This window comes from Rhinolophus hipposideros, assembly GCF_964194185.1.
Source record: "Rhinolophus hipposideros genome assembly, chromosome: 16".
In the NCBI taxonomy this organism is placed as follows: domain Eukaryota; kingdom Metazoa; phylum Chordata; class Mammalia; order Chiroptera; family Rhinolophidae; genus Rhinolophus; species Rhinolophus hipposideros.
The window spans coordinates 29,802,761-29,826,742 of record NC_138062.1 but is presented as its reverse complement, the minus strand read 5'-3'; the positions used below and the strand labels follow the sequence as shown (position 1 = coordinate 29,826,742).

At 44.9% G+C, this 23,982-nt stretch overlaps 2 protein-coding genes and 1 long non-coding RNA gene across 11 annotated transcripts in view; 1 reads left to right on the top strand and 2 right to left on the bottom strand.

The window, feature by feature from the left end:
* Positions 1-5,134, top strand: part of INTS9 (integrator complex subunit 9) — an 82,317-nt gene extending 77,183 nt beyond the window's left edge. For 4 of the 7 annotated variants that reach the window (XM_081077283.1, XM_081077284.1, XM_081077281.1 and 1 more), the window contains 3 exons: positions 1,098-1,196; positions 2,303-2,440; positions 4,392-5,134. In XM_081077283.1, coding sequence (XP_080933409.1) covers positions 1,098-1,196; positions 2,303-2,440; positions 4,392-4,568 — 414 coding nt within the window. In that variant the 3' untranslated portion in view covers positions 4,569-5,134. Of the gene's footprint in view, positions 1-1,097; positions 1,197-2,302; positions 2,840-4,391 lie in introns of those variants that run through there. The other 3 variants (XM_081077280.1, XM_081077278.1, XM_081077279.1) reach the window with 1 other exon arrangement.
* Positions 136-4,857, bottom strand: LOC308509334. Its single transcript, XR_013995180.1, has 3 exons — positions 3,696-4,857; positions 3,012-3,085; positions 136-2,579 (listed from the first exon to the last, which is right to left on the bottom strand). It is a non-coding gene; the product is annotated as an uncharacterized lncRNA (long non-coding RNA).
* Positions 5,135-13,843: 8,709 nt separating the features above from the next.
* Positions 13,844-23,982, bottom strand: part of EXTL3 (exostosin like glycosyltransferase 3) — a 106,268-nt gene continuing 96,129 nt past the window's right edge. For all 3 annotated transcript variants that reach the window (XM_081077276.1, XM_081077275.1, XM_081077277.1), the window contains exons 6-7: positions 22,131-22,259; positions 13,844-16,787 (exon numbers count right to left, since the gene is read on the bottom strand). In XM_081077276.1, the coding sequence (XP_080933402.1) occupies positions 16,578-16,787; positions 22,131-22,259 (339 nt within the window). In that variant the 3' untranslated portion in view covers positions 13,844-16,577. The remainder of the gene's footprint in view (positions 16,788-22,130; positions 22,260-23,982) is intronic.

Genomic DNA, 23,982 nt, shown 5'->3' with positions numbered 1-23,982 from the left:
GATCCCAGAGGACACAAGTGCTGATGCCAGCTCGGTCCTTAACCCCCCTGGGGCTGTGGATTTTGTCCAGCTCCTTGGACCTCATTTATGAGTGAGGGTCCAGTTTCACCGAATGCAGAGAGATGGAGATAAGAGTAACCAAAAAATAAGGAGAAACTTTATTTGTATGCATTCTAGTATAATTTAAAAGACCTAGTAAAGTCAAAGTATTTTATAGTTCCATGAAATCTAAGCCTGCTTGAATAGGGGAAAAGTTCAAAAGCATGCCGAGCGTGTGGGGCAGGTGAGGTGTGTTGCATGAGTGGCTGGTCTGATGCCGGCGAGGGGGGCAGCAAGAGTCAAAAGCCCCGCTCCTGCAGCGACGGAATAGAGAACTGTAGGAAGCTGCTTCTGGCTTCCTTTTGTCTTCTGAGACAGATTTTAACACACAGTAAAAAGAGGTAGGAAAACTCACTACAAAGCAGTGTCCCCAGAGTTCCCTTTGTAGTTCACAATAGAATCCAGATCTTCGGTTTGAAGCCCAGGCTCCTGGATGTTGCTCATGTCCACAGCCCTGAGCAAGGCTGGTGGGGAGCCCGCCAGGTGCCACCAGTGGGGACCCCGATTCCAGTACATTCGGTCCTTTCCAGAATTAACTGAAGTTCTTTTTTTAATTCAGAGCAGTAGGTAAGAGATCCAAACAGATTTCAGTAACATCAGTGATAACTACTGTTTGCTGTGTTAGAAGTTAAAAGTAAGGCATTTAAAAATATTTATTAATTCACTTTAAAACAACAATATAAGCCCATTACATTGGCTGTGATGGTTCAGAGCTGAGCCCTTGGCAGGGTGGTGGCATGTCGTTTGGGGGGTGACTAACAAAAGGGAGCAACAGAGGCGTCGGCCTCCTGGGGTGCCAGCGCCAGGGCGAGCAGCTTAGTTCTCTTCCTCCTTAGCCGTTGATCCGCCACCACCCCGTTCCTGTCTCCTCCGCCTCCCTTTACTGCGACAGACGTAGCTGCACAGTGTGATGTGTGGTAAGCTGACCCGGGGCGTCACCTGCAGCCCCCACGCCCTCACACTAGAGTGAACCTGACGGAAATCCTGTTTGCTTGCAGCTCGCAGATTCGTTGGTGCCCATGGAGATTAAGCCTGGCATTTCCTTGGCAACCGTTTCTGCCGTGCTGCACACTAAAGATAACAAGCACGTTCTTCAGGTATCGTAGGGGAAGGTGGGCTGCACTTGCCTCCATGAGGCACCTCCGGGGCCTGTGCGAAGTCGGAACTGCCCCGACAAAAAGAGGTTGTAGCATTCCAACCAGCGCGCAGGACCCTGCCTCCCAAACCAGCAACCAGACCCAGCCTGCGGGATGGGTTAGACGTGACACAAAGCGGGCACTGAGAACTAAATGCCTCAGAGAGAAGAGGGAAGGGCAACTATTACTCACAGAGACGGGGCCGCGCATCGTCCTGAGAGCTGCTCCCAGCTGTGAGTGGGGTATCAGTCAGTCACGCAGCTCCCGCAGGCACGATCGTTACAGGAGTGCTTCTGGAGCACCCACCCGAGCACTGCAGGGCACTCGTGGGTGTGTGGGGGACACAAAGGCAGCAGAGCCAGCCCCTCCCATAGGAGGCCTGAAACCACAAAGGCCTGAGGACACAGGTGGCAGCACCGGCCGCACAGCCATGGTACGGTGACCGCTGTGCTTTGGCTCTGGCGGCATGGTGCTAACGCCCCGTGAAAACCTGCTGGGCCCTGCGTAGCACGCGGACGGCCCACTTAGAGTACACAGGACGCGTGCTAGCTCCTTCACGCATTGTCTTGCTAATCCTCACAAAACTCTCTTAGCACCATTTTATAGGCAATTGCTCTGACTTCATTTTCTTGACAAAGGTTCCGGAGCCGGAAGGGTTCTAGCCCCTGGGTCTGACCGCACAGCCAGCATCCTTTGCGGCTGTGCTGCTGTTCTACCTGCAATTGGCAACACAGTTTATTAAGAATATACTCAGAAAAGCCTGAACTGAATCAATTAGAATTAACAATGACCTTGATAAAAGATATCTTTGCCAAATAAGACATTGATCCTATGTGGAGAGTTGGCATTAGCTTTCTATTGAGAAGTCCAGCTGGAGCCCCCAGCCAGTAGTGACCCTGAATGCAGGTGCCGCGGACCTTACCCCGGGTGGTGCCTGGCCCTGGGCCTCCGGGAAGGGGTACCTGAGGGGCGGGCAGCTTCATGGAGGTTCTTTCTCGGTGTCCTGCCCTGATCTCCGCTGCTCCCAGGCAAGTTCTTGCTAAGATCCATGTTTCCTTCTGCTCTAGCCCCCACCCAGGCCCGCCCAGCCCACAGGTGGTAAGAAGAGAAAGCGGGCGAGTGATGACATCCCAGACTGCAAGGTTTTGAAGCCTCTGCTGAGCGGCTCCATCCCAGTGGAGCAGTTTGTGCAGACCCTGGAGAAGGTGAGTCCGTGTTTGCAGTGTCCAAACCAGGAGCCGGCCTTTCTGCTCTGCATCGTGGCCTCCCGCTCAAGGAGTGTGTGGCTGCTTTGCACTTACTCGAGCGCCTGTCCCTGTAGCAGCGGCCTGGTCCAAGGTCATGCTAGGGGACAGAACCAGGGCAGAGTCACAGAGGTGAAGAGCGTGCCCTCCTTCCCAGCGGCCCCCAGGTGCTGCTCTGCTGGCCCCATCAAGCCCCCTTTCTTATGGGAACTAGAGTGAGGAAAGGCCTCTCCTCAGAAACCTAGAGGCTGAGAGATTGGGTGGAAAAGGCCCCCCCTGGAGCTGCACTTTTCTACGTCAGAGAGCCCGCATGGCTGTGTCACAGGGGACGAGAGTCTGGGGCTGAGTGTCAGGAGTGGGGGCAGAGGGCATCAGTGTGGCGGGTCCCTGGGAGTTTGGGAAGCAGGGCCAGCAATTCCCAGATGAGCCGGAGGACAGCGGGCCTTCTCCACGGCACAGCCATCCTGGCCCCTCATGGCTGCTCCTCCCGAGAAATCGATTTGTTGACTACAATTTTAAGAAAAAAATTTACCTTAAACGTTTTTGCAATTTTGGCTTCAGTCACAGAACTTCAGAGATCAGTTTTACCGTTAGAATTATAGAATCCTTAATAGAAAGAAGGAATTAGATAAATATATATTATTCATGTTGCTTCTTGCAACAACTGCAACTAACTCTAATCAAAAGTTCCAGGATAGATTTTCTTCTCTTAAACTATGAGTGATGCCTTTTATCCAAGCTGAGTATCGCAGTTTCTGAGTTCTTCCAAATCTCAAAGGCTTTCCCTTTTTAGGATTTGTTTTCTCCGTTAGTCGTTTAATTTTCCCTGAAGGGAGGGCATCACCCCCTCGTCAGTCATGTGGGAGTGCTCGTGGGCTTCAGCTGGGACACCCCGTGTGATGTGACACAGGTCATGTGACGTAGGTGAGCCCATCCTCACTGCCTCCGCCTGCACGTGCAATGCTCCCAGCCCCGACTGACGCAAGTCAAGACTGACTTGCTTTTCTAAAAACGGGGTAACTTGCTTCCCCCAGAAAGACCTTTACTTAGTTATTCTGCCTGGTTCATCCGGGAATTGACTCCTTCCTAGGGGTCTGACCCTAACCGTTCCCTCCACCATTTCTGCCTCATTTCCTTCTGCAGGGGGAATGTTAGTACCTGGCCCTGCACGCTTTCTAGGACTACGTGGAGGTCACCTCCCTGGGTCAGTCATTACCTGTCTGGTGTCCCTGTCAGGCAAACCAGTCTTCTTTCCACTTCTTCTTTCTCAACTTTGTGTAAGAAAGATCCTGTAATTCGTATCAGAGATGGCTAGAGACGTATTTGCTGTGCTGCCTTATCTCCTCCCTTGAGAGGGACTGGCCAGATCCCAAGGTGAGATGCCACGAAGCATGGCATTGTCCGAGGACAGGAGGGCGCTTGCTGCCCAGGGCCTGCCTGGCATCCCAGCCTCCTGCACCCAGGCGCTGGGACCACAAAAACTTAAGCAGGTTACAGAAATGCTTTCCATGAGCTTTGACATGTTCAGGGGACTTCTTTAAAGTATAGTTGACTTTTGAACAACCCGGGCTTGAACTGCACGGGTCCACTTACAGGCGGATTCTTGAGGGAGAGGGGGGTACTGTAACCAACCCCACAGATACCAAGGGACAACTGTGTTGGGGGTTAGCACCCTTCACCCCGTGTTGTTCAGGAGTCAACTGTCTGTGGAACTATGGTTGAATTCTGTAATTCTGCTCTGAGGAATTATATTGAGGGGTGTCAAAAAATGCCACTTTCTAGAATGTTCAATGTAGCCAGGTCTAGGAAGTGTCATTGTTAGAATTCTCAGTTGCTGAAAGCTCCTGCCTGCCAGCCCAGCAGCCTCCTTTTCAGCGCCCAGCAGCCTCCTTTCTCTTTTCTGTTGGAGCAGCACGGCTTCAGTGATATCAAAGTGGAAGACACCACCAAGGGCCATATCGTCCTGCTCCAGGAAGCCGAGACGCTCATCCAGATCGAGGAAGATTCGACCCATATCATCTGTGACAACGACGAGCTGCTGAGGGTGCGCCTGCGGGACCTCGTCCTCAGATTCCTGCAGAAGTTCTGAAGGGGACGTCTGCGCCATTCCTGCCTCCCTGCACTCCTCCAGTCGCCACCCGGGCTGCCAGCACAGCCAGCTGAGGAGGGCACGTGAGGTTAGCCACGTCTCGGGGTGTCTTCTGGCTGAAGGAAAAAAGGCTCTGAGGGACATGAGTAGGAGTTACAGCCAGAATCTCCTGGACTGGGTTTCTAGCACTGGTTTCTAGAAGTGTTTCAGGAAAGACTTCTGCTTGAAGCTTTAGATTCATTTTCTTCCCGAGGCTGGCTCTCTTGAGTAGTCAGGATGGTTAAGACAGCTAAAAAGTAGCATAAAAGTGACAGAAACAGTTTTCCAAGAGGTTAATGGTGGGAGGGGAGGTTAAAAAAAATGACTAACTTGTCTTAAGTGGCTGGTGTTTTCTTCATAGTTTCACAGGCCTCGGGCAGGGGAGCTAATCTTTGATTTTGTTTTACTTGCTTGTCTACAGTGCTGCACCTAACAGGACAAGACATCCCCAAAAATTAGTAAAACCTCAATTATCTGTATTTTATATTGTGAGCCCATTTTGTTAATAAAACTTATTTTTTAGAGAACTGTTTAACCTACAATTTACACTGACTTAGTACCTGAAAAAAATATGAAAATACACAGAACAGCATAAACTTAGAAAATACTGCAGCGAATTTTAGTTTGGTGAGTGCATTAAATCATAACCTGGCTTTTTTTTTTTTTTAATAAGTTCAAGATATACGGGGGTGGGGGGTGCCAAAAAAAATGCATACAAGTAGACACTTTGGTCAACGTTGCTCAAGCAGTAGTTGGCCATAATCAGAAGTGTCTGGACGCTGATGGTAACCACTTTGAGCACCTCTTGTAATTGCAGAAGTCAAACGTGACTTGTATTCATCTTTTGTTATTGGTATATATTGAGTATTATAATTTTAATTGTTTTCCTCTCTTAAAATATGTATACATTTTTCTGGCACCCTCAGTGTTTTCTTAAATTGTATGAAAAGGTATTTCACTGAACTGTGTCTAATGAAAAACACCAGCCTTCACCTTCTGGGGAAGGGTCCTAAGCAAGGAGCTCGGCCCCACCAGCTGACCTCTGCCTGTCCCTCACTGCCTTTCCCACAGATTATCAGGACCCTGCATTAAGCTGAGCGTTCAACTGAGACGCCCACAGACCCACAAGGAATAATAGTAGCTACTGCATTTGAAACAATGCTGCTTCTGAATTGTTTAAAACAGATGTTTACACGATTACATCTAATCTATGTAGCAGCATTTGTAACACACATGCCAGTTTTGCAAGTATTAGCTTGAAGTGAGGTGGACTACAAGTCTTCGAATTTGTCAACTATGGTAGTAGGCCCATCTCAGCCTGCTTTTCTTAATTTTTTTACGGCTGGTTAAAATTCAGCTGGAAATCAGTCCTCCAACTCGGCTAGCAGCTAAGCATCACACAGGGATTTAGTGACCCAAGGACTATATAAAATACTATAGAACTACTTGCTCAGGTTTTGTGGAGAGGTGGTTGTCAGTTCTCTCTCTGAAATGGACGCATCAGTGGTAATGAGTTCATTAAAGGAGGAAAAAGACAACTTCATTTTTGCCCTCTCCAGCTTTGCCAGGCGGGGACGCAGGAATGCTTAAGGGAATCTGTCCCCTAAGGTACCGGTCATTCGAATCGAGGGGCCTAGGAGGTACCTACAGAATCAAGTAGGAGCCTTCAGCCATGAGAGGGGGTTGACAGACATTGTGAGAAGCGGACGTGCCATGGTTATGAAGATTTTTGTTTGTAGGGGGAGGAAAATTGGAAATACATATCACATGTAGGCAAAGCTGTTTTAAATCTTGAATATGCAAAAATCATTGTGTACAAAATGAGTCCAGTGGTACCTCGGTTTTCTAATGTAATCCGTTTGAAAACCAAAGCATTGTTTCCCCATAGAAAGTAATGCAAGATGGATTAATCCATTTCAGACCTTTAACATCAACCCCTAAAAATGCAAATTTAGCATGAATTTTACTACCTAATATGGATCTTTTACCATAGATCCATAAAATTTACAGTGTTCGTCAACCGAAATGTTCAACAGAGACATTCAAAAACTGAGGTACCACTGTACAACATAGAGCTAAAAGAAATCAAAATTACTGTTTTACTTAAATGCCCTAATAACGATACATTCAGGAATGACTTGGATTTGGCCAAGTTTAATTTCTGTTAAAGGGCTTCTTCAGAGAGCCTAATGCACTGATCCCTTGAGTTGGTTACTAAAGAGACAAACAGTATGTGAATGCAAATGAATCAACAGACTGACAGATGGAATGATCTAGAAATTAATGAAGGTTTTAACCAGATTATTCCCACCTACTTACTGGCAGAAGCCAGAGGCAGGACGAAGCAGTAATCACTGATGAGAGTGGAGAGAGGATCTAGAGCTGGCCTTTCCAAGCCTGGATCTGTTACACATGACTCTACCTAGGCCCCAGCTACCTGGATACCATACCAGGCTGCTTAGTAAGAGCCCGGAGAAACGGCAAAACCTGCCCTCGAGTGCTGTCATTGTAGCACTGGTGGTGGCTCTGGTGTTGGAAATGCAGCCCACTGACTATTCAGACTGACCTGGCAAAGAGTCTGAAACCTAGAAAAATTTCCACCGAAGCACAACAAAATCTTAATGATTAATTAAATAGTAAATGAAAACCATTAAAAACAGCACAGAGGATCCTGATTTTATTATTTCTTTTCATCTAAGAAGTGGTATGTCTATTGCTGTAACAGATTACCCCAAGACTTAGTGGCTTAAAGCAACAAACACTAGCTCACCGTTTCTTAGCTGGGTGCTCCTGGCTCGGGGCTCTCTGCCCGAAGGGCTACAGTCAAGGTGTCGGATGAGGAAACTGAGGCACAGAGGTTAAATAACTTTCCCCAAAACACAGAGCCAGTAAGTGGCTTCCGCCTTACCATAACGTCGCAAGTGAGTATCGGGACTAGGAGCCGGCCAGGAAGGGGAGACGTGCCTGTCAGGTAACAGCTACTCCTCTCATTGATCCCTGTAGAACTTGAAGCTTTGCGCCTGCTCAGTTGTCCTATAAAGGCAAGAGTTGGCTTTTCCAAACTACAAGGAAGTATCCACACAAGTAAGAGTGAAGAAACCTCCAAACAATATCATATATTCATATGAGCTAAACGGGGGGTAGCAAAGGGAGACACGTCTCTTCTCTGGCCCTGAGCCCCGTGTTTCCCCTCCAGCCTTGCGGAAAGGTAAGTGCTGTCCCACTGTTTCAAGCCGCACTGTGGGCAGGTAGGAAACACCGATGGTCTCCAAGTCACTACAGTGGAACAAAGTGTAAATAACATTCCTCTTATTTGAATCTAGTATGAGGTAGAAATAACCAGCTACAATTCTCGAGAAAGTCACAGTTAAATCCTGGAGATAGGCAGTCTAGAACTGAGCCAAAAATGACTCATCATGCTAGAGGCTACAGCCAACATTGATCATGAGGTTAAGAGAATAAACCACAGTCTCAACAGCAAAAAAAAAAAAAGATCTGATTTTAAAATGGGTAAAGGACTTGAATAGACATTTTTCCAAAGAAAACATCAAATGGCCAACAGGTACATGAAAATGCTCTCAACATCACTAATCATCAGGGAAATGGAACTCAAAGCCACAGTGAGATGTCATCTCACACCTATTATAATGGCTGTTATCCAAAAGACAGGAGATAAATCTTAGCAAGGATGTAGAGAAAAGGGAACCCTTGGGCACTGTTGGTTGCAATGTAAATTGGTACAGCCACTGTGGAAAACAGGATGGAGGTTCCTCAAAAAATTAAAAATAAAACTACCATCTGATCCAGCAATTCCGTCCTGGGTACATAGCCAAAAGAAATGAAACAGGATCTCAGAGAGAGAGCTGCACCCCCATTTCACTGGGGTATCATTCACAATAGCCAAGATATGGAAACCACCTGAGTGTCACCAGATGAATGGACAAAGATGATGTGATATACACGGAATATTATTTAACCACGAGAAAGAAGGAAATTCTCACCTTTGCAGCAACATAGACGGACCTTGAGGGCATTATGCTAAGTGAAATAAACCTGACAGAGAAAGGAAAATACCGTATGTTCTCTCTCAGATGAGGAATCTACAAAAGCTGAACTCAAAGAAGTAGCGAGTAGAAGGGGAGTTTCCAAGGGCTGGGAATTGGGGGAAATGGAGAGATTTTGATCAAAGGGTACAACTTCTAACTAAGTAAGTTCTGGGGATGTACTGTACAGCATGGTGGCTGTAATTAACAATGCCGTATTGTATACTTGAAAAGAGTGTAGATCTTAAAAGTTGTCACCACAAAACTGGTGATTATGTGAGGAGATGGAGTCGTTAACTAAGCTTATTTCTCAGCGTACACATGTATCAGATCATTAGGTTGTACCCCTTAGACCAGGGCTGTCCAAACTTCGATTTCACAAAGTCTTTTTCAATCATCAGTAGGCCCGTCCAATCATCATTGGTGAGCATTTACAAAGCAACTATTATATTCTGTGCATTGCACTGTCTCTGATGACTAACTGACCACCCTAACAGACCAAATACAAGTTTCTCCCAAGTACAGAGGACAGGTTCCCAGGACCATGAGCAAAAGATTGTTTATATAGAAAATCCAAAGAAATTTACAAAACAATTACTAGAGTTAACAAGTGAAGCTAGCAAGATTGCAGAACACTCAGTGTGAAAAAACATACTTGGGAATAGACTTTTGAAAAGGTGTGTAAGATTTCTACACTCAGAGTCTCAATCTTGCTGACAGAAATTAAAGATCTGACTGCATAAAGAGATACATCATGTTCAGGGATTAACGATTCAATATTAATATTTCAATTCTACCCACTGATAATACAAATACAACACCATCGAAATCCTAGTGGATAACAACAAAAAAGCAAACAACCCAATTTAAAAACTAAGCAAAGGACTGAATAGACATTTCTCTATTCAATAGTCTCTATTTCTATATTCTCAAAGATATACAAATAGCCAATAAGCACATGAAATATCGTTAGTCATCAGGGAAATGTAAATCAAACCCACAGTGAGGTACCACTTCACACCCACTAGAATGGCTATAATAAAATTTTCAGTGAACAAATGTTGGCCAGGATGTGGAGAAACCGCAACCTTGTGCGCTGCAGGTGGGCATATACAATGGTGCAGCTGCTGTAGAAAACATTCTGGGAGTTCCTCAAAAAGTTGAACACTGAGTTACCGTATGATCCAGCAATTCTACTGATAGGTATCTACCCAAAAGAACTGAAAGCAGGAATCCAAATAGATATTTGTACTCCAGTGTTTAAAGCAGCATTACTTACAGTGGCCAAAAGGTGGAAGGAACCCAAGTGTTTGGATAAGCCAAATATGCTGTGTGTGGGTATAATCCAGCCATAAAAAAGAATGAAATTCTAATGCATACAATAACATAGATGAATCTTAAAAACATGCTAAATTAAATAAACTGCACACAGAAGACTATTCTATTTTTCCATTTATATGAATGTCCAGAATGGACACATCTGTAGAGACAAAATAGAGGTCATCAGGCTGAAAGGGTGGGGGGATCTGTCTAATGGGTACAGACTTTGTTTGGAAAGATCATCAAGTTCTGGCAATTGTTAGTGGTGATGGTTACACATCGTGAATGTACTATGGTACTGAATTGTATACTTAAAAGCAGCTAAAGTAGTCTTTTTTAAGTGATATAGATTTTATGAAAAGTAAAGATTTTTAAATTCTAGCAGTTTTTGAAGAAATTGAGAAACTAATTCTGAAATTTATATATAGAAATACAAAGTAACTATAATACAAAACAATCTTGAGAAAGATTAACAAGTTGGAAGACTTAACCCTACTTTATTTCAGACTAACTAGAAAGCTGCATGAATCCACACCGCAAGGTGCTGACAACAAGGACAGGCAAATCAGCACAACAGAAAGAGCTCAGAAAGAACCACACACACTTACAGTCATGACATTTTCAACAAAGGCCCCAAAGCAATTCAATGGAGAACGGAAAGTCTTTTTAACCTAGAATGACTAGATATTCATATAGAAAAAAAAAGAATTAGAAGCTTAGCCACTATCACACACCATATACAAATGTTAATTTGAGATGGATCCCAGACCTAAGTGTAAAAGCTAACAGGATAAAGCCTTTAGTGGAAAACATAAGAGTATCTCCATGACTTGGGGTAGGCACAGGTTTCTGGAGTCACAGCAAGCAAGAACAAGAAAAAAGTTAAAAATTAGGCCACATCAAAATTAAAGGTTTCTTTCTGTTCCTCAGAAAATACCATAAAGACAATGGATAGGCAAGCCACAAACTGGGAAAAATATTCACAAAACCTGTATCTGACAATGGACTGGTATCCAGGGTAAAGAATTCCTGTAACTCAATAAAAAAAAAAAAGCAATGCCATCAAGACAATGGAATGTTATTCAGCAATACAAAGAAATGAGCTACCAAACCACAAAAAGACACAGGAAACTTAAATGCATATTGCCACGTGAAAAGCTAATCTGCGAAGGCTACACATATATGATTCCAACTATATGACGTTCTGGAAAAGGCAAAACGATGGAGACAACGAAAAGGGAAGGGGAAGAAGAGAGGGAAGGATGAGGGAAGGTGGAGCACAGAGGACTTTTAGGAAAGTTCTGAGGAGTGGATCCATGTCATCATACTTTTGTCAAGACCCACAGAACATACTGCAGAAGGAATGGACCCTAATGTAAGCTATGACTATTTAATATGTCACTACTGCCTTATCAACTGTAACAAATGTACCACACGAATATAAGATATTAACATCCGGGGAAGCGGGGGAGGAGGAACTCTCCTTTCTGCTCAATTTTTTTCTAAACCTAAAACTGCTAAAAAACAGATATATATTAAAAAGTCTATTTTAAAAAGAAAGACAAACCAAGTTGTGTTAAATGGGCAAAAGAGTTGTCCAGATACTTCACAAAGGAAATACACATAAAGAGCATAAACACATGAAAAGGTACCGAGCGTCATCAGGGAAATGCAAATTGAAACAAGATACCATTACTTCCCACCACAAGGGCTAACATTACAGACTGACACCACCATACATTGTGAGGCTGTGGAACAACGGGACTCTCCGTTATTTGTGGGAGTGCAAAATGGGTACAATCACTTTGGAAAGAGGTCCGGTGGTTCCTTATAAAACTAAACATTTATATACCTGCCTTATCACACACCAATACCACTCCTACGTATTTACCCAAGAGAAAAACAAATCCACAAAAAGACTTGCACATGAATCTTCATAGCAGTTTTATTCAGAATAGCCAAAAACTGGAAACAGCCCAAGTGCCTATCCAGAATGAATGGACAACTGCCGTTATACTACATTTGGGAATACTACTCAGCAATGAAAGGAACAAGTCACTAATTCATACAACATTGGCTGAATCTCAAAAACTACACCAAGTTTCTAGAAACTTTGCATAAAAGAGTAAAAATTGTGTGATGTCATTTGTATGAAAATCTAGAACAGAGAAAACTAATCCAAGATTTTTTTTAAATCAGAACATTGGTTACGTCTGGGGATGGAGGTGAGAATGACTAGGAAAGAACATGAGGGTTTGCTAATCATGTTCTATATCTTAGGGGTTTAGGGCACATAGGTGCACATAACTGTCGAAACTCAGGAGAATGTACTTAGGATTTGTGCATTTCAGTATATAAATTTTACATAAACATAGAAACTAATACTGACCTCCAGTTAATGATATGTCTGTTTATGTATTTAGAAGGAAATGCATTAATGTCAGTATTTACTTAGAATGAAACCAAAAATAGGGTGGATGAAAGGATGAATAGAGGAATGAATGTGTAGATAGCTATCAAGCAAGTACAGTAAAATGGCTCGTAGGTATACAGGTTTATACTGTAAAAATTTTTTTAAACATTCCTATAACTTTCATCATAAAATTGAATTTTTTTGCAATGGAATATTGGGACCAATAGTTTAAATAAAATCTAAATAGTTTAAATTCTAACATGACAACCCTACAATAATTTACATAATTAAGACAGGTCAAGAAGCAGACGAAACTAAATAGCAAACCAAACCTGGTCCCTGGCGAGGCTTCCCACCTCAATGATCTCTTCTGGAATCCATTCTGTGTCATTAACTCTTCTTGGCAGGCGCTCTCATCCTCCTTTGTTAATGAAGATTTAAATAATAACAGGGAATAGAAGACTTCCGGCTGTCCCGTGCCAGGCTTTTCCTGTTCCCTTGCAAAAGGCAGCTTCATCCCACGTCACACTACTGAGTTCCAAAAGCACACAGTGCTGATGACTGTTCAGCTTGTTGCCAACTATGATTTCTCTGTCACCCTCCTTAGTTTTTTTGTCAAATCATTAATTCAACAGAAAACGATTCTGCGCTTACTATCATCTGCTCTAGTCAGGAGGCTTACAATCTGGTGTGGGAAGCAGAACTATAAACCATTACAGTGCACAGTGAGGTAAAAGACAGGTCAGGCTGCTCTGATAGGAGCTGGGGGGGGGGAGGGGAGGGCGGTGACGTAAGAGAAGGAAGGTCCGTAAAGGGAACGCCAACTGAGTCTTGACCAGTGAGTTGCCACTGCAGAGCCCAGGAGAGGAGCACCCCCACCTCGGCTTTTCCCCGGCTTCCCATGCCCTTCCTGTCTCCCCATCTCCTCCAATGCCTGTGAGTCGTGCTCTCCCCTGAGGACGGCTGACCCCACAGCCACCAAAAGGATTGGGCTGATGGTTAAGTACCAACTAGATGCAGGTGCCAGTGGCTCGTCGTACGTCAACAGAACAACCCGTAGCCCAACCTCGGCCATTCGACGCGATCCTTCTCCTCTCCCCTCCCTTCCTCTCCTTTGGACTGGAACACACAAACACACACACACGTGCACACATACTTTTTAAAATTACTATGAAAAAATAAAAGGTGACATACATGCCACATCCCACATGACCAGTTAAAAGACCCCTAAGTTCCTATGTAACCAAATGACTAATCCCAGGAGTAGACACCGGCAGGCTGCCCACATCCACGCGTGTTTACAGCATCACTGAGGCTCAGGTACGCAGGCTGTCCCGGGACCAGCTGTCACAGCGCAGTCACGCTGGCCATGCATTGGTGGCACCCTGGAATCGCAGGCACCTTCTCTCAGGTCACTCTTCAGTCCCTGCAGAGGCAAATCACAAAAGACCTCCGAGCTGCTGCAGTTAATCTCCATTTACTTTATTTTTTTTACAAAAATCCAATGAAAGACCATTGTGCTCCTGACTGGAAAAGGGGTGGGGTGGATGGACGCGGTATGGATATCAGAGCTTCACCCTTCAAAGTGCCTTCATTGCACAGCAGGAGCTCCCTGAGCAGTACAGGGCAGGCGGCTACGCAACAGGCTACGCCGCCCGCCGACGCCCCCGCCAGCTGGGCCGCAGGCCACCGCACAGCAGCTGCCAGAGGTGCACAGGCTCAGACAGGGCCAGGGGGCCAGGATGTCCGGGCCCTGGGAGCAGACCAGGCAGGTGTTACCTGCAGGTGCCGAAGAAATCCCCATCGATCTGCAGAGCTGCTCTCCCGTTCTGGCGCGTCACCGGGGTGAGGCTACGGCTGGATGTCCGAGGTGACGGAGCAGCATCAACGGCCTTCGAAGCACGGAGCTGGGCCTCTCCCTTGCAAAAGGCAGCAGCCATCCTCCAGGAGCACCTAACCGGCGACTTGGAAGAGCTGAGCTCTGCTTCTTGCTACTGAGGAGGGCCCTGTGAGAACACAGCCAGTGTCCCCAGAGCCTGCCGTGTGAGTCCTTCACGTCAGTGTCCGTTCAGGTCCAAACAGTGTCCTCCTAGTTGGAAGCTCTGACATCGTAACTGTCCCTGCAGCACACCTGGCTGTTCGCCGTCATCGCAGACCGTTCAGCTCCTCCTGGACTACCTCCAGCATTCAGGGACCCAGCATTCGGGGACTCCACCAAAGGGGGCCCGACACACTGCTCCTTTCTCACCACGTCCCACTGAAGGTCAATTTATGAGTTCCTCACATTAAAATAAACAAGATAAAACTAGCAGCCACATACAGAGCTCAAAACACCACACTCTTTGGCTTCCCGGAGGGAAGAAGGCTACTGCTCAAAAGAATAAAGTCAGAAGGAAAGGCTGTTAGAAAGTTAGGATGCAGAGTCTGCACCCCTTTGTGAGTTGCTGAGAAGCTTCACTCAGTTCCCTAGGTAGTCGCCTCAGCAGGGGAGCTATGAGATGCCAGTGGGCACGTCCGGAGGACACATCCTCGGAGCAGCCCTGGTCCAGTTGCCGATGAGAAGTCCCTCAGGTCAAGCAAGCCCTGCAGTGGGTGGTATCTACAGGACAGGGCCTGGCTTCCAAGTGGTACTGGAAGAACCCACCGGGCACAGGCAGGTCACAGGACAATGTGCCCCCAAGAAATGGAAGCACAGGGTGTCCAAGTCTGGGGACGACAGAACTGGTTTAAGGCATGTGCATGACCCGGACAGACCTGAGCTTTTGTTCAGTCGCAGGAAACACCTACACTCAGCTCCACTGGAAGAAAGGCGGGTCCAGAAAAATGGGAGAAGTCATGGGCTAAATCCCTGCCCAGCACCACTCACACCTTCTTCTACTGCCACTGCCACCAAAAAAAACTTGCTTATTTCCATTTCAGCCCAGGGAATAGAAATTTAAACCTGGAGTGGAAAGTTGTAATGTGGGGTGAAAACGCCTGTTAAATTTCAGGCTACATTTGAGCTGAACCTAACAAATACCTTCCTGTTGTTCTGGCACATACCAAGCTTCAAGGGGTCCTGGCACCAACCAGGCATTAGTGATCCAAAAGCTACAGATAACATAGGATGTGGGTTCAGACAAAGGTGGGGGGGAGGTGAATTTCACCAAGGTATTTATCCCAAGGCAGGTGCCTTGCTGAAAGACTTCCCGGCCAGCCGGGTGGGGAGCTCGCTTGTTCTACGCCACAGAGACAGGCCAACCTGCAGACCACTCAGACCACACCTGCAAGTGCAGTCTGCCAGTTTTCCGTTCTCTAACATAAGAGACAACCTTCAGGAAAGCCTGAAGCCAAAGCACATGTTTTTCAAAAGGAGGACTGGAGGAAAAGCCGTTTGGGAGTGCTGTCTTCAGGTCTCCTTCCTTCCTCATTCTTCTTCCAAACAGGGAAGAGAATGGGAGAGCAAGGACCAGCACTGAATCCTCAACACCACTGCACCCAGCCCCAGGAAGCTCAGCTGTTCCCAAGGGTCCTCCAGGACTCAAGTGAGCGGAGATGACAAGTTGGTGGGCAACAGAAAGGGGGAAGGAACAAACTGACAGGTCCTGTCTCATCCAGGGCCCTTAGAGGGCCAGCCCGGCCCTTCCTGGCTTCCACACACAGATGCCCCTGGGAAGGATGGAGATGACCTTTCAGGATGAGCCAGATACCGTGAGGCCGGATCCATCGCCACCCAAATATACAACATCAGGAGTCTCGGTGGGTCCCTCACTTTGTGAGACAGGCAGGAACTTCAAACAACCCCCCAAATGTGTGTGTGTGTGTGTGTGTGTGTGTGTGTGTACACATATATGTATATACACACATACATATATAAATAAGCCTTGAATGGCAAATCTGAAACTTTTTAAATAATAATAGTTGTTACTGAATTTAAAAACCACAAACCAACTGGGCTTATGAACTGTGTGAGACTCTCCAGAGTCCCCGTGTCCTCAGTGTCAGCTATCAGTCAGTGCCCTGTGTAGGGAACCCCAGTGTCCTCTGACCAGGGTTCCAGGCCCAGTGTGGCCAACGTACAGAGCGAGGCAGCAGTTCCTAGTCTTGCTGCCTCCTTTCCCAGCAGAGGGACGTCCCTGAGGTCCTCCAACGTCTAGGAGCCTTAGGAGCCATCTCCCTCCTCTGCCCCTCCTCGCGCCCACACCTGCAATGCCCCTAGATGAACTTGAAGCACTTGGTCTTGTCGTGGGGCAGACGGGTCTTGAAGAGCACAGAGTCCACCCTGAACTGAGTGTACAGTAGGGGCATGTAGCCGTACACCTTGACAAAAAAGTTGATACATTTGTGCCGCTCGTGAAAGTGGGAGTCATCGTGGGAGAGGGCCTGAGGGCATCCCGGGCATCGGAAAGTCCACCGTGAGGTCACCTGGAGACAGGGAAGGAGAGCGCAGAGTGAGACTCGCGGTGCTGATCCTGACAGAAGCCGCAGCGCCTCCGTCTCCACAGTGACGATGGCGTGTGCCGCATTCACTCACAGCTGTTGGGCCAGAGCCAGGAGCACGCTCTGCCTGCCACCATGTACCTATGTCATCAGTAAGGGTGCTCTACCCTCACGGCCTACACGTGCCAGATGCATCACAAGCCTTCAGTGCCTTGTTTTACCTGTCCCAGCAACCCTACTTCTAGTATTCACCTTGGTCGCACAGGAAAATGTAAGCATCAAGTTGTTCATTTCATCAATGTTATTAGCAAAATACTGGAAAACTACCCATCAAAGGAGGACTGGTTAATTATAAAGTACTACACATCCACTTCAAAAGATGCTTAAGAAAATCATATTTAAAGACATGGGAAAATGGTCATATTATAGTTTAGTAGTTATTATGAAATTTCAAGCAATTAGAAAAGTGTGAAGAATAACGTAACAGCTTCACTATGAACGGTGTGGCAGACCAAATACCATAAGAACCCCTCAGCACAAAATATCTCAAAAAGCAGAATATATAAATCGTTTCTTTAAATATATGGCTGAGCTTGTAATGAAAGAGATGAAATGAAATGTAATGAACGAAATAAAATCCTCAGAGGCCAAAATAAAGAAAACCCTGAATCTAATGAGATAGCCAGGAGCGTGGGTTCTTTTCCAGGCTGGGAGGCAAGAGCCGTGAATTCAGATTGGAGACTTGGAAACACTGGGACCCAACGGAAGGCTGCGTGGGCTGGAGGCAGCCCCACAGAGAGGTAGTGAGGAAATGTTGCCTTCTCCTTCTCAGCTCTAAGTGGAGAAGGAAACAGCTACTCGGAGAATTTATAACCACAGCTGGCCCTCGCGCATCTGAGGCTAGAGTTTCTGTTACTTGTGTCTTGAAAAGCCCCAAGGTGCTCATTTAGCTGAAAAGGCCTCAAGTAGGCAGGCAGCGACCCCAGGCACTGCCTGGGAACAAGCAAATGCAAATCCTCTCAGGTATAAATTCAGGCCTCAAAGAAACACACAAGTAAAATCCCAAAGAGTATGATCTCACAGTCAAGTCACAAAAAAAGGGAATGAGCCACATGAGGGAGAAATCTGCAGAAACAAACCACAGAACCAGACCCCAAAAACACTGCAAAATAGCAGGATTATGAGAGTGACTGACTGTAACAATAAATGTGTATCAGGCTATGATGACATTTTGACAGGTTTCTTCAACTTTGATGGAAGAAACAAGGGACTATCAAAAAAGTCCTAGGATATGAAGAGAAAAAAAAAACAAATAGAAAGATGGAAATGAAAAGTATATTGAATTAAATCAGACACTCAACGGATGGGTATGAAGAAAAAAATTAGTGATGAAAAGGATACTAAAATGATTACCCAAAATGGAAAATACTGACAAAAAGCTTTCAAAAAAGACAAAAGCAAGGTTAAGAAACATGAAGTGATACTGTACAACTCCATTGATATAAAGTTCGAAACAGGCAAAACTGATCCTGGAACAGAAAAAGACTGACTTCCGGTCATTCTCCCGCCTCCTCTCTCCTTCCTGCTCCCAGAGCTGCACCTTCTGCCTCCTGGAAGCCAGCATCCTCGGACGGTGAGGTGGTGTGGGAGAACCTCCCGCTCTCAGGAAGACTGCCTGCTCCCCCTCCTGAGGGCAGATTCCGGCAGCTGGGCGGAACTGCAACGTGAGGCAGGAGAGCAGGACTGGACTGGCCGCAGCAGTGACCACAGCAGAACACACCCCTCTCCTCTCCCTCCCCCTCCCCTGGTCTCCTGTGCTGCGTCCGAAATGGGGCTTTGGAACCTCTCACCAGCTACACCCGGTTCTGTTCAAGCTCACTTGGGCAACACGTTTTGTATTTATCCCTGTTCACTGAAGACCAAAACCTGGCTTGGAGGCAGCCGGCATGTATCTCTTCTCTAACCTGTCCAGTTAGTGGGAATTTTCGTAAGAGACTTGCAGGGCGTAAATCAATCTGGGGTTTTTAGGCAAGTGGTCCCCCCAGGTCCAGAGCCTCCCTTAGGGGCTTCATCGGGGGAGCAGGTACAACTTGTCTGGTCTCCCACGTGTTCAGCCTGTGCCCTGGGAGTGAACTAGTTACCCAGAGTCAGCAGGGAGATGGCCGTGCGCCAGCCAGCCCTTCTGCCCCGGAGAAGCATGGAATGGGGTCCAAGAATGTGGGAACTAAGAGTTGAGGGCACAAGTTTACTCACATATGGCTCTTTGTTATATTCTGTTATTATTCTGCTACATGACATCCTAGTTTTTTGAGCAAAAACTAAGGCAATCCGAATAAAGGATGGACTTCGGTAATATAATGTATCAATATTGTTTCATTAATTGGGATATATGTACCATACTGATGTACGATGTCAGTAACGGGAAACCATGGGGTAATAGGGCAATGCTGTATTATCTTCACAGGTTTTCTGTAAATCTAAATCTCTTTAATACAAAAAATTTATTTTAGGGGAGGGGAGGGGGGTTATCACTGTGTGAGGGATATAAATGATAAATGTCTAACTATTACATTGTTTTGTACACCTAAAACTAATTTAAAAAGTTTTTTAAAAAAGTTTTAAAAAATTTATTTTAAACGACATAGAATTTATGGCTGCATACATAGGTGTCTGCAAAAGTATAAAGAAAAACTATGAAGTGGATACCACTAAAGGCATGACAGTGAATGTATTAGTTTCCTAGGGCTACTTAACAAATTACCAGAAACTTAGTGACTTAATAAAAAACAAAAATGTATTCTTGCACAGTTCTGGAGGCTACAGGTCTGAAATCAGGGTGTCAGCACGTTCCTCCTCTCTGACGTCTCCAGGGAACAATCTGCTCCAGGCCTATGCTGCCAGCCATCCTTGGCTTGTAATGATTGCTGATATAGCAATAATTATAATATTACATAATTACAGTACAATATTATGTCTATATTCATTATACTATGCGTTAGATCTCTATGGCTTATTTACTACTCATTATAAGTTTATACCCTTAAACATCAATCTTACTTCCCTCCAAATCCTTATTCGGAATAAAGACTCTAGAATTTACATTCTAGATCATTCTCCTTCTTCAAAAGATAACATTACATTATTCAAAGCAACAATCTAAACTTGAAGTATTTAAAGCAAAAAACTCTTACTATTTTAAAACATAAAATAGTATAATATATACCTGATGCTATTAAAATTAGGTAAATAAAAACATTTAGTTCAAATTGGTTCTATACTATGAAATACATAATTGGATTCAGAATTTGAAGAAACTAACTCAGAACTTGAAGACATTCTTAATCTATTGAGCCTGAGCCTTTGATTTTAAAAACTGAACTCTTATATTCACATAAGATTGAGAAAATTCACAGAAAATACTTATTTCTCAAGTTTTCCCTTGGTAAGAATCATGTATACCATGTGTGAATTATTTCCATCTCGCTCTGAAGAGATGGTTTAGCTAATGAACACTGGCCTATTAATATAATATAGTAGACAACCACACTTAATGAAGATGAAAACTTCATCATGTCTGTAAGCGTAGGGTGACTGATGATATTATTAGGTACCTAATCACTCAGAGACTTTAAACTTTCATGGATGTCTTTTGATCTACTAGGGAGGTATAAATGGAAGCATGTATGTTGGCTGAAGTCCACTCCCTGGGCACCTAAGAAAGGATAAATGAGGAATAGAAAATTGCACCAATCATTAATTTCTTTCTAAGACCTTGCCTGCCTAACCTTCAAGTTTGCAAAGAAGTCTGCTTTTCATTGTTTAATATCAGATCTACCACTGTACCTGGAAAACATACTATTTTTATCGAAATAATTGTGACTATTATCATTCAGGGTTAAAAAAAACCCACACAATATGATGCATTATTTTGCTAATTATTCCTGTTTTGTACCGCTGTAGCAGAAGGCTCAGGAATACAGGAAGCTGTGATCGGGAGTTAAGTTATAACCCTGAGCCATACTGGAGCAAAGGCTTCATTAGGTATAAACAGATGCACAAGGCCACCAAACACTTTCCCATCTCCGTTAGGCTTTGTTGCATAAGACCACTCAGCTTCCCACTAAAGGTCTCATTTGATTATCGTTATTACTGCGGGCTAGTGGCTACTTAGTCTAGGACTTACCTTCAAAATAGAAGAATGACATATGCACCCGATTATTATTTACTCGTGGCATTAAGGATATCCATAAAGGTAAACTTATTATTTTATAAAATTACATAATAGGTCTTTTTAACAATAATGAAAACAAGACCTGAATTCTTTTGTTCACCTCTGCAAGGACATCAGGTGTGATTCCACAACATAAATACCGACAGCATAGCCAATGAACACTATTAATATGAACTGACACCAGATTCTCTAGTTGCAAGGCCCTTACCGGGCCTTTCCCAACCCTCCTCAGGAGAGCTTTCGCTTGTCTGAACCTGCAGTCATGACAGGAAGGGTGATGGAACTGTCTCTGTGCACTGAGTACGAAATTGGTATCTTCTGGTGAAATCTATTCAGCAAGTCAAAGACAAAAACAAAACTCTAATTTCTAGAATTCTGAGGGCACCTTTATTTTTGTTTTGGAGTCAATACCTTACACAGTACTCACTTATTTGTCAGGCACTATTCTCAGAGCTCTACAGAAATTAACTCAGAAATTCTTAAACTTTTTGTGCCATGGACTCCCTGCCACTCTGGTCTGGCAATCTGGTGAAGCCTGTAGACTCCACCACAGTGTTTTGAATGCATACAATAAATTACAAGAGATTACGAAGGAAACACGTTACGCTGAAATACAGTAATACCTGTGCTCTTTTATCAACGCATTAAGCAACAAGATCTAGGAGAAAGTTAATAACCACCAAAATTTCACAGCAGTGATGAATACAAATGATACTTTGAAATGTGGCCACAAATGCAATGTGATATCAGTACTACTAGTGACAAAATACAGTTACTGCAAATACTCTCAGGAATTGCAGCCTGTTTCATAACTGAGAGAAATGCTAAATTCCAGTTAGAGATTAGTAACAATTAAAGATGTAACATTTTTCCCATGCAATTTCCAAACACAGAATTCTATCCGTTGTACGCCTTAGGAGTGAAGAGTCACCGTATGAACAACTCATTAAACCCTAAGACAACCCTATGCGGTTGGTGGCCTCATTACCCCCGTTTTCCAGATGAGGACATGGAGGCAGGGTTACATACTGCACGACTGCAAACTAAGTGAACTAAGTGTGCATGCACCGCTGTGCCGCCGGCGGTGGCACCCTCACCTTGATGGGGGGTTTCCGCGTGACGTGGGAGACAAGGAAGTTCATGGCAATGTCCTCACAGTTGATGTATTCGTCCACCATATCTCGGATGGCCTGGGGCATCACGTAAGAATACAGGTAGGCATAATACTGTCAGGGGCAGAGAAAGAATCACACTCTGTTAGAGGACACAGTTCTTTGGCATTCAGCAAAAATATTCATGGATCTAGGCGCTGTTAGGAAGCTGGGGCGTGGGGTGGCAATCCCCGGCATTTAGGGAGTTCGGCCAGGGATGCTCAGCAGCCTCCGAAGTGGGCCTCCTGCAGTGAGGAATTCTCCCACCCAGTCTGCCATTATCACCCCCTCTGAGAATCCGAATTTCATTTAATCTCCTGGTACCTCAGTGATTTTGCAACAATGGGAAGATGGATCAAGTGAGGTCAGACCCTGATTCAGTTGAACAACATTCTATCTCTGACAGTGGCAATAAGGGATCTCCTGGTTATCGTCTCAGACTTCTCAGCAACTCACTGAAACATCCCATCTTTCAGTGCCTCACAGATTCCAGAATCTGATCATTTCTCACCATCGCCACAGGTGACTCCCTGCTCCAAGCCGCCATTTTCTCTTCCCCAGACCATTCATACAGTCAGCTAAATAGTCTCCTGCTGCCATATTGTCTTCTGTATAGTCTTCTCAGCACAGCAAAGTGATCGTGTTAAAACACAAGTTCAACCGAACGTGTCACTCCTTTATTCTAAACTCAGTGGCTTCCCATCTCACTCAGAATAAAAACCTAAGTTCGTAAATGTCCTGCAAGGCCCACAAAGTCGTGTGCTGAAGCTGGCTCACACCTGCTAATGAATACTGATTTTCTAGAATTCTGTGAAACTAGGAATTTTTTGAGCCAGTTATGAAAAATAGCCAATATTAAAGTTATACTTACATAAACTTAAAACTAAAATGTAATTAAGTTATTGTAAAAAATAATACCTAAATCTCATCAACTTACTAATTTGTTACGTATTACTATTATTATATTTTACTGTTATCTTGAGGTTCTCTATGTCTATCATATCTATATGGTGAAAATACCAGACATAACACTACGTAACTGCCCGTCTCTTCCCAACTCCGTTTAGCTACTCATGTTGATAACTTAAAACCAGCCATGGAAGAATATTTACACCATAGGATGGGCAAATACTATAAAACAGGACACATGTTAACTGTGATGTGTGGCCAATATGCTGAATGAAAAGGTCAGATGCCCAATAAAACTGATTTACATATTTTATTACCTTAAATAGTGGAATCTATAATGATCATAAAATTGTTGTAGCACACAGTGGTTTGCTGGTTATCTTGAGGCAAAGTACTTATGCGATGGTGAACTTAGAAGTAAATTATAACTGTCCAGTCAAGATGGCGAAGTAGGTAAACGCTATGCTCACCTCCTCTCATGACCACATCAAAATTACAACTAAACTACAGAACAGCCATCACTGAGAATCACCAGAAGTCTAGCTGAACCAAAGCCCTACAACTAAGGACATACAGAAGAAGGCCCCTTGAGACTGGTAGGAGGGGCAGAGATGCAGAACGGGCTGGTCCCAAACCCACATGTGACCATTAAAAATCGGGAGCAATATCTCAGCTGTGGAGGTCGTGCTCCCCACCCCTGGAGGTGCGAGGGGTCCCAGCCCCACACTCCAGTGCTGGGGAGAAGAGTCTCCATTACTTCTAGCTGTGAAAAGCAGCGGAGATTGTTTGACTGAAACAACGGCGACTGCAGCCCAAGCATTCCTCATAAAGAGCCTGCGCACGGACTCACTTGCTCTGAGCTCCAGCGCTGGGGCAGCAGCTCGAAAGA